Raw genomic sequence first — 11,184 nt, 5'->3', positions numbered from 1 at the left:
CTTCGCCTGGGCTGGGAAAGTGGCAAAAAGTCAACCCAAAATCCAAGGTAGCTGAAAAGATAAAAAACAAAGAGTGGTTAAGATTGGGGGTGGGTGGAGGGGAGATAACATTTCAGAGTCTCTAAGGGACGCCCTTAGACTGAAAGCCCCTTTTGTTTCCTTCTTGGCTCAGGCCGAAAACCGTGATCGCTGCTTTGTCATTGCTCCTGTCAGGGGATGACGGGGCCTGGCAACTGGGCAGGGAGGGCCCCCCTAGGGGACTCGTGTTAAAGGTAAGGATATTCCACCAACAGCAGAGCCTCTGTCTGTCTGCAACAGGAGGGGTGGGGAGGCGGTGGGGGGGGCTGATGAAGCGCTCCCTCGGTTTCGCCCAGCGTCTTGGGACAAAAAACCAGCTTTCGCAGAGGCCGAGAATGGGCTGCCGCGCTTGGCTTTGCAATTAACACGGAGAGAAAACTTGGTCCGTTTTGGCTAACGACGATTTGGGAAGATAAGGAAGACGCGTTCTCTGAACCTCCTTGATGGCTGACGGCAGTTAAATCAATGGTGGAAAGTGAAAAGGCAGCTTTTCAGGGTGGGTTTCAACACCTCCATTCATTCCGTCACTTCTTGTATAATGGGATCCACGGCTTGTTCCGCAGAGCTCTGAAAAGGGCTTTGTTTTTCCGCTGAGGTGACTGCAGTCTCTTGCTTCCAGAGAGGTAGACATGCCATTGTCATCAAAACAAACGGGGTCCAAGGGTGTTGGAGATTCCACAACTCTTTTCTCTCCCACTCCCACCCAAGGCCAAAACTTCTCACCAGATGATAACAAGAGTTGGAAGGGATTTGGGAGGTCTTATAGTCCAAACCTCTGCTCAAAAGCAGGAGACCCTAGTCCATTCCAGACAAATGGTTGTCCAATCTCTTTTTATGAAACAAAAATAAGAACAATGCAGAATTATTGGGGACAGCAGAACTATTTTCCTCAACGGGATTGAAAACTACTGGAATCTGGGTTTTTTTAAAGCTAACTTGTCTTCCAAAGTGAAGAAATTTCCATTGATCAAATCCATATCCTGCCTTCTTCCTGGAAACACAAACTGGTATGCATAAGGCCACTCATTTCACCCCAAAGGCACAATTCTGTTAAACAATGTTGGGTTAAAATGAGTAATTGGTCCAAGTTTGCTGTATAAATGTTGTGGTCCCTTGGCTCAGCATCTTAACTATGACTGTATTCAAGCTCCCAAATTGTAGGACTTTTAAGCTCATCTTTAGTCTAGTTATGTCTGTGAAGCGCATCTTTTTGTCTCTGGATTTAAGAAGAGCATTTAAGCAGCCAGAAACGACACAAAAGATCTTTTCATTTGTAACCTCACTCTTAGGCATTTCTATCCCAAATGAAATCTGTGTGCAAATTTTAAATAAGGGTGTAAAGATCAGGTGAATTAATACTTCGGGATACCAGGATGGCAACTCATCAGTTTGCAAAAATAAGGGGGTGGGTGGATGAAAAACTCCTTTTTTGGCCTATTATGATGCTATTATTAATATCATGATTGTCAAAGGATAATTGTTTTGAGGATGTGGTCCTAAAAAAAATTACATATCAATCTTGGAAGGGCAGAAAAGGGAAAGAACCTAAAAGGGAAAGGAAAGAAGGTTGTAATCAAGGCTGGAGGAGGAAAAGGGGAAAGAAACGGAGTTATTGGGGGCAGGGAAAAGTCACGAGAATGAACTTCAAGCATGAAGGAAAGATGGAGGAAGTGGAACCTGAAGCTCAATTCTCTGGGGACGCAGTCTCAGCTATTCAGGGCCCTGAAATGCCACGCTGGTTTGGTGGACTGGAAAGGCAAGTCTCCATTGAGGGCACAGGTCTCTTCAAGACCCCACACAGATGAGGGCATCTGGACAAAGGGGCCATTGAATAATCAGGCTGGGGGAGGGAAGCCCAGGGTTATTCAAAGGCTATGAACTGGGGGGGTGGGGAGGAAATGGGGGAGATGAAAGGCAATTTTGCTGTCTGTATTAACCTGCCGGGAACTGATAGGGGAAAAAACAACAACCCACCCCACTGAGGTAAAACCAAACCAAAAATCATGGGAAACTCAATGGTGTCGAGTGCTCAAGATACCACACAGGTTTTAAGATTCCTCTGCACCAATTTTTTTAAAATATCTTTTTCTGGGATTGCCTGACAGTTCACCGTTGAAGGGTCTCAATATCTGATTTACGAAGGGCAAGTGAGGGTCAAAGAGCTGAAAATGCAATCAGTGTGGCCCGTGTCCCTGCGTGCCAAGCCTTCCGTTGGGATGACTCTTTGCCCGCTGGCTTTAGCTGCCCCTTCTGACAGTTAACTAAGCCGTTCCCCGTGCATCGCATCATTCTAGTCCATTTTCTCTTTCTACCCTTTGCTTCCCCGGTATCTGCTTCAGATTGCAACCTTCCTGACAAGCCAACGCTTCACTGTACTTAATTATTCATTAACAATGTGCTACAAATATCGGTAATAAAGCATTCCGCCTTCGCCTGTTATTTACTGTCTTTCCTCAGAAGTGCTTACCGATATCTGTAGCTGTTCAAATGGTAATTTACTCATTTGTGCTGCAGCCCCTCGCGAGATAAGTCAGTAATATATATGAGACACTATAGTGAAGATAAATGAGGTACGGCGAGGCTCTGCAGCTTGCCTAAGTTTATCAGGTGAGTGACTTAGCGCACAATTCTGAACTGGGGACAACTCAATTTATATTTTCCTGTCTTCAAAACCACGCTGAAGAGCCGAAGTTTTTTTCATTCCTTTCACAAACTTCTGGGTAATCCCTCACCTGAACGGAGCTTCTTCCTGTGGAAAGTCCATGTAGTAGCGGATGAAAAACCTCTCAGAGTCTTCTCGTTCTCCGTCCATTATGACACTTCCGTTCAGCTTGGTGATTGATGGTAGCCTGCCGAAGACAAGAAGAGAAAATGTTAACAGATGAGCAAGGGATGATGGGGGGGGAGGACAAAAGAAAAAAATAATAATCCCAAATAGTCAGCAGCAAATATTGTCTTCTCAGGAGATTCCTGCAGAATCTGATACCCAAAAATATAGCTGTCGGGGAAATTGCATTTTTACAGGGCTTCATACAGAGAAGAATTGATTTAAAATTGTGCATTACGACTCGATTATAAATGTATCTGATGATTTCCTAAATGCCTTCCTTCTTGTGGACTTTCCAAGGCATTGTTATAACGTGTTGGTAACTTAGGAAAGGCTGTAGAAATTTGCTATTTACTGCTTCCCTAATCTGCAGTATTGATGTGTGTTTGTGTGTGTGTGTGAGAGAGAGAGGGAGGGAGGGGGAGGGAGGGAGATTTTTTCTGTAGTTCCTGGGTTAGTCTGTCACTCCAATCATTCCAGATGGAGAATATGAATAGAAAGATAGCTGACCGAAAGGACAAAGCATCCAAGTTCAGGTACACACACTTTAGGCATTTTAAACACTAAAGAAAATAATGAATGCGGAACTGCAGAATGTGGGATCAAAGGTTTATGTCTTTTAAATTGGCACAACTAGTACCCATCAGAGCACAGCTCAAGCAACTGTCTCTAAACTTCTCAACAGTTAATTTAACATCTGTCGTCAGTGGCTTTTGAGATTTCAGAGAGGAGATGACAACCGGCGTATGTGCAATGGGCATATTCGCACTGCAAAATACAAAAAGTACACCGGAAGGGAAGACTATGAAGTGGATCCTTTCTCTTTACCACTGATTGACAAAGGCCTCTCTCAGCTCCTATCCTTGAGTCATTTCCCTGCCTGCAAAGCTGTAAAATGAGACACTGAAGTACAAGTTAAACGACTCCGTCTGAGATTAGGGCCTTGCCTGGATTCTCCCTGATGCCCCAGGCTAGACATGAAGATGGATTTTAGTTCAAACCGCTGAGATTTTTTTAAATGGTAGGTAATGCTTTTAAATAAATAAATAAATAAGTCTGCAGTATAGCAAACATTAAAAATACCAATAGGGAATCAAGCAAAAAAATGGGCACAAAGACTCAACAGTCTCCAAATACAAGAGATTTATGATTTTTTCCCCCTAAAGGCAATAAGTTGACTTTCTATATAAATATACAAATGTGGTAAGGCCACACTTGGAATATTGCATCCAGTTTTGGTCGCCACAATGTAAAAAAGATGTTGAGACTCTGGAAAGAGTGCAGAGAAGAGGAACCAAGATGATTAGGAGACTGGAGGCTAAAACATATGAAGAACGGTTGCAGGAACTGGGTGTGTCTAGTTTAATGAAAAGAAGGACTAGGGGAGACATGATAACAGTCTTCCAATATCTCAGGGGTTGCCACAAAGAAGAGGGAGTCGGGCTGTTCTCCAAAGCACCTGTGGGTAGAACAAGAAGCAATGGGTGGAAACTAATCAAGGAGAGAAGCAACTTAGAACTAAGGAGAAATTTCCTGACAGTTAGAACAATTAGTAAGTGGAACAACTTGCCTGCAGAAGTTGTGAATGCTCCAACACTGGAAGTTTTTAAGAAAATGTTGGATAACCATCTGTCTGAGATGATGTAGGGTTTCCTGTCTGGGCAGGGGGTTGGACTAGAAGGCCTCCAAGGTCCCTTCCAACTCTGTTGTTGTATTGTATTGTATTGTAATTGTATTGTATTGTATTTGTATTTGTATTTGTAATTGTATTTGTATTTGTATTTGTATTTGTATTTGTAATTGTATTGTATTTGTTATTGTATTGTATTGTATTATATTATATTATATTATATTATATTATATTATTATATTATATTATATTATATTATATTATATTATATTATATTATATTATATTATATTATTATATTATATTATATTATATTATATTATTATATTATATTATATTATATTAATTATATTATATTATATTATATTATATTATATTATATTATATTATATTATATTATATTATATTATATTATATTATATTATATTATATTATATTATATTATATTATATTATATTATATTATATTATATTATATTATTGTAGTCCTTTAAAACAGAGTAACTTACGGTGCTTTGCCAGTCCACTGCCACTTTTATTACATGGAACAATTTTAATTCACAACGTAAGTTCCTTCTCCCCCACCCCGTTATTTTTTTGATTCACTCACAAAACTCACAGGTTACAGGAGTCCACTATCTTCCAATTCCCTGTTTGAGACTGAGCACTTTAGACTTAAGTCACACACAATTTTTAATCGTATTAAGGCTGGATCTACTACAAAATCTCCAGACCTGGCTATTACCAGCTTCCTCCGCTCCTCATTGGTGTACGACTGAAGGAGAGGGATTCCCAGCAACCTCACTTCCTCAAGCTTGGGGAAAGAATTCAGTTTGTCGACATCTTCCCAGGAATGTAGACCTGCTTTAAAGAAAGGAAAGGCTCACGGAAAAGCAAGGAAAACAGACAAGTGAAGAGGTGTAACATATTCTAGGTCAGGGGTCTCCAACCTTGGCAACTTTAAGCCTGGCGACTTCAACGCCCAGAATTCTGGGTTGTTGAAATCCGCCAGGCTTAAAGTTGCCAAGGTTGGAGATCCCTGTTCTAGGCTGAGCTTGTGTGAAAATTATTCACAGGCCGAAACTAGATGAGGAACGGAACAGAAAAAATAAATGGCTCAGGCACACCGTTTTCAAATGTTTCTCTATTAAACATTTCTCAAATGTAATAGAAAATTACTCTTACCAGGGAATGATATCTGAACACGGATTTCTCCCCGCTGATTTTATACTTATGTGAATTATATTTTGTTATTTTTAAAAATGTCAGCCTTGAAAAGTTAAGATTATTCTGGGGAGTTGTTCAACTACTTTCCCCTTCTGAAAATAACATTTCATTTCCACCTTTTCTGTTCCAATGAAGGTGGTGATTAATTACTGAGAGAGAGGGATATATTTTGGTAAAAACACAGCTACGGGATTAGATTTCCTGGGAAGTTAAGGCTTTGGCTTATGGTATACTCTCGTATTCCCAGCGGTACGAATGTAGTAAGTTAAATAAATCAGTAAAACCCTGTTATTATCATCCAGTGGCATCACAATTCAAACAAATGGAAGCAACTGAGTTATTCTTAAGGAATAATTATACTTTTCTTTCTAGAGAGCACTGAATCCTTGAGCGATGGAATGTGGAACTTCAGATGCTAAAGATGGCCCACCTCATTCTTCTAAAAGGTTATACCTGGCCAATGTTCTTTCCCATTTCTAAGTCTAGGAACCATCTAGAGCCAGTTGACATAGCTACTGTATCAGTCGTTAATTTGATTAAACACAGAAGAGTAAACATGCTTTAAGAAAGTGCAAAGGGAGATGATGAAAAATATTTGTGCAAATAAAGGGGTGGTGAGGTTTAATTTAGGAATGAGCTCAAAAAGAAATAAATCTTCAAGAGAGCCAACTTCTTTGACAATTGGCTTGGCATTAGGTACTCATTCGCTGCATGAACACACACTGATGAGGGAACTTACGCGAAAGGTTTTAAAGCCTCACTAAATATTAATGCCACATGAGTTGCTAAAAACTGTACGGCATGATGAAAACAGTTAATAAAATTATCTTTTCCATAATACTAGATTTTTTCGGCTTGTGCAGGATCAAAAGACGGAGGTTCATTTGCCATGAAGAAAGTTATTTCAGAGCATATGGAAACTATAGGAATCACAATTTTTAAAAAAATACATAGTAAAGGCTGCCAATTAGAATGACTTTTGATAAGAGATCAGGCAAAATTCTCAAGGTAAGATTATTAATTAAAGGATAAAAAAGTATCAACCTACTCCTGGGGTATTAATCGGGATTCTGATAATTGGTCTGATGATTTAGATTCTTAGGTTGAAATGACAGAAATAAAATAATTAAAGCCTCCAAACTCGTGAAGACCTCGTTAAAGAAACCATAAAGCTTGCAAGCCAGCAAGCTCATTACCACAGGATGTGAGTAATTTCTATACCTCATCTACTATGAGCTATAGCTCCTGTTAGGTAACTAAGTAAAATGAAGGAACCTATATATGCTTGCTCTAAAATGTATTCAGGATTCTTCCAGCCTTATAAAAAAATAAAATAAAATAGAACTGCAGAAAAAACAATGGCTACCAACCTGCCTTCCATTGAGGACCTGTATACTGCACAAGTCAAAAAGAGGGCTGGGAAAATATCTACAGACCCCTCGCATCCAGGACATAAACTGTTTCAACTCCTACCCTCAAAATGACGCTACAGAGCACTGCACACCAGAACAACTGAACACAAGGACAGTTTCTTCCCGAAGGCCATCACTCTGCTAAACAAATAATTCCATCAACACTGTCAAACTATTTACTAAATCTGCACTACTATTAATCTTCTCATCATTCCCATCACCAATCTCTTTCCACTTATGACTGTAACTTTGTTGCCTTTATCCTTACGATTTATACTGATATTGTTTCCTGATTGCTTATTTGTACCCTATGACTATCATTAAGTGTTGTACCTTATGATTCTTGATGAACGCATCTTTTCTTTTATGTACACTGAGAGCTTATGCACCAAGACAAATTCATTGTGTGTCCAATCACACTTGGCCAATAAAAAATTCTATTCTATTCTATTCTACTCTATTCTATTCTATTCTATTCTAATTCTAAACATGTGACCAAGTGAGAATTTGGATTCTGCCTCTTTGTTTGTGCCGAGCCACACTGATTTTCCCTGCCTAACAGGGGAGCCACAATTTCTTTCCATGCTTGAGGAAAAGTGTGCCTCTTCGCAGCAGAAGGATGCTCTTGCAAGCTTTCCAGGATATTTACGTGAGCAGTTTGGGAACAGAAGCCTGGATTAAGCTAGGCCTTTGTTCCGATCCAACAGGCCTCGCACATCCTTCCATTATATTTCATCCAAGATCTCACCTGACTTGTGCAGACTGATAGATCGCAAGTTCGGGAATAGCCTTGCCAGGGAATCATCGGAGTCTTCAATGGTTGACAAAGTGTTATTGGCCAGAACCAAAGTATCTAGTGATGGAAACATTATCCCCAGCTTCCGGATTTCAGTCCAGTCTTTGAGATTATTGTCAGTTATGTGGAGCAATTTGAGGGAATTACAACAAGCTGGAGAACAAGACACTGTATTATAGTCGTTAAGGCACAGGAAAAGTTCCTCCAAGCTGCAGGGAGAAAATTCCGATTAAAATATGCAGCAACATCTCTATACAATCCAGTTAATGTTGGTTTTAAGGAAAAGACACATTGATGAGCATTAAAAGATGGGCTTGTATCACTATTACTTGCAGCAGCAGCAGCAGCAGAAAAAGCATTCCCAAATATATCCTCCTAGGGGAAAACTGCTAGGGGGAAAAATCTGTTGCCCTTGTAATCCCGTCTCTGGATTGCTGACGGAATCTGCATTTGGTTAGTTAGCGTGAGAGCAGGTGGTTGGATTCAATAAGCTCTGGTCCCACATGAAGGAAAACAGAGTTGCCAAGCTGAAGGGAGCCTCTGCCAGGCCTTATAAAATATGTAAGGGAACGTTTAACTGGAAGTTGTCCTGCACTCTCTCTGCACCCCCATTTAGTCTCAATCAAAAGCCAGCATGTCCATTAGCAAAGCTATTTGATCTGATAACCAAAGAGCAGAAAGGCAGAACGTGGACTGCCCTACTGGCGGTATATCTGTTAAAGTGATAAATTTACCGATAAATGCCCCAAGCAGCTTAGTAGTAGTTCAGAAACGTTGTCTAAAAACTTTGGAAGTCGATAGATCTGCACAAACCACAAATGGCTTTGTGATGTACTCTGCTTAAGGATGGATATGCTATTGAATGCTTCTCGATGGGGAAAATAGAGCTATGCAAATAGAAAAGGGGTATATTACAGAACCCAGGTTTTTTTTTGCCTGATCTACTGCACTGCCAGGAGTTTAAGATAGACCAAACGGGTGTTGGTCTTCCCTGATACACCCCTTTTCTGATGAGAAGGAGTGACTCAGTTTACACACATAAACACACACACACACACACACACACACTGAAGCTATAATCTTAAATCAGCATCTCATACTAACGTCATTATAAGGGAGTACAACTAAATAAGGGAGACTGAACCTCTTGGAACACCATTCAGTAACATGTAAATACAATTACAATATGACAAGAAGCTGCCATAATAATTGTCTAACACATTTGAACATCATGGCTTTTTGTTAAAATCATGTTCAGGCAATCAGGCTCCTTCGCCTTCCTTCCTTTAGGCTAAAGTAAAAATTTGTGGTAGCCAAATGGGCTAGTAAAACTTTCCACTACCTTTTGTGGAGTGCCTTAAACTCCTTGATGGGAATATAGCTGCTAATATAAAATTAAAAATAGCAACACTGACATGCATGGAAACCAAACAAGACAGGAGACCAAATCTAAACTATAGATTTTGTAATGAACTCTAGGTTCAGTTCTAAAATCTGAAGTTCTTGGTTGGATTTCTTTTGGAGAGAATTTGAATCTGTCAGCTGGTGCAAAAGGTGGCCATTCGAAAAGATTAAAAAAGTCAAACAGAGCATATTTTTGAGGGCCCTGTCCACTACTAGTCTGGAGGAAAGCAGTTAGAAGTAAATAAATTCCAATTTATTTTTGGGAATTTGTGTTTTGAGTTTAACTGTTGCAGTCCTTCTCCTTTCTTAATAGATTTTGTCAGTTAACCCTTAACACCCTACTTCTTTTAGGCTTACTCTGGTAATTCTTGCAGTATAGTGTGGACTGTTTCCCAAGAAGCTTTGCTGTTGTTGAGCACAAGTTTGCGAACACCAGAGAAAGATCCAGCACATTTCCTTTCTAAAACTGACAAATTCAGAGGATTGGAACTCAGGTTCAGAAACTCCAAGTGAGGGACATTGGATACAATTTTACTGACCTGGGAGAGAAGGGAAGAAGAAAAAAAACACAAACAAACCTGTAATCAGATCTCCAATAATATTAAAACTTCCCAGCAACCTTTCCAGTCAACTTCACCGAGTTGAAGAATGATAAGGATTCTAACAGCATTCTAGATAGTTATCTGTAATTCATACCGTGGCCATTTGATGATTTCGATTGATTCGTTAATTGCTTGTTCCCCTCAATGGTTCAGTTAATTACACTCTTAGAAAGACTTGATAAGGGGAAAAAAACAGATACCTGGCAGGCTTCTAAAGAAAAGAACAGCAACTATAGAAAAGAAATAACTTACAAGTGCCAACATTTTTCAAAGGACTATTTTATCCAGGCTAACCCATCTTTTCTGCAATCTTGTATGCGTCAAATACCATTTTAATAAAGAATTTTGATTCCCGAAATTCATTTATGTTTGGGTCCCCCCACCCCCACAAAAAACTTTCTAATTCTTTTAACATTTGAGAATGAAAAACGGATGGCCAAAAGGCAATAAAAACCCCTTTCCTGTTTTGGCTTAATATAATCCAAAGCCTGCAAGGAAACATGGAGGAAAACACATATACAAACTGCTGGAGAGCATTTAGAACAATTATTGCAACATTTCGGCCAAACCCAAATCCATTTTTTTTTTGAAGACATATGGGCTAAAAGAGAGATCATAATAATGAGAGTCAGTGGGATCTGTTAAAAATCTTAGCTGCAACAGCCTTACTGTACAGCTCTTCCTGATCTTATAACCCATTTTACCGCCTGCTAATAAAATTAAGAAGACTCAAGGAGTTTCATTAACAATTAGAACTTTCCATTTTTAAAATCACATTCCGCCTTCCCTCCAATGAGGGGAAGGTGAGTTACACGGGGATCTCATTTCATTTTATCCCCTCCAAGAAGCTGTGGGTAAGGTCGGCTGGTCTGAGAGATAACTAGGCGAGGGTTATCTAGCAAGATTTTATATGCTTGAAACTGCATCTCCCCTGGTCCAGTCTAAACCTCATTCTAATGCAGGCTGTCAGCTTTGGAAGCCGTATTAGTCCAGAAGCTTCCGTGCTGCCCCTTTCTCATGTGTGGGAAAGTAGGAGGGGGGGATTTAGTAGAGGGGTTGTCCTTAGACATAATAGCATTCTTCCTGTCGGTCAAAGTCAGGCCGATCCTGCATCTGGAGAAGGAGTGGTCGGAGTGCTGTCGCGAGATGGGACGGTTGGCGATTGGAGCATGTGATCGACTGAGGAGTGAGGGGATGGTCTTGGGGTTTT

At 40.0% G+C, this 11,184-nt stretch overlaps 1 protein-coding gene across 2 annotated transcripts in view; it reads right to left on the bottom strand.

The window, feature by feature from the left end:
- The window catches only part of LOC131203776 (tubulin-specific chaperone cofactor E-like protein), a 94,833-nt gene that overhangs the window by 69,170 nt on the left and 14,479 nt on the right, over positions 1 to 11,184 (bottom strand). For both annotated transcript variants that reach the window (XM_058194377.1, XM_058194376.1), the window contains exons 5-8: positions 9,730 to 9,911; positions 7,921 to 8,177; positions 5,268 to 5,394; positions 2,811 to 2,927 (exon numbers count right to left, since the gene is read on the bottom strand). In XM_058194377.1, coding sequence (XP_058050360.1) covers positions 2,811 to 2,927; positions 5,268 to 5,394; positions 7,921 to 8,177; positions 9,730 to 9,911 — 683 coding nt within the window. The remainder of the gene's footprint in view (positions 1 to 2,810; positions 2,928 to 5,267; positions 5,395 to 7,920; positions 8,178 to 9,729; positions 9,912 to 11,184) is intronic.

Source organism: Ahaetulla prasina, chromosome 9 (genome assembly GCF_028640845.1).
Source record: "Ahaetulla prasina isolate Xishuangbanna chromosome 9, ASM2864084v1, whole genome shotgun sequence".
Lineage (NCBI taxonomy): Eukaryota > Metazoa > Chordata > Lepidosauria > Squamata > Colubridae > Ahaetulla > Ahaetulla prasina.
The sequence above is the reverse complement of the archived record's forward strand: the minus strand, read 5'-3'. Positions and strand labels throughout refer to the sequence as shown.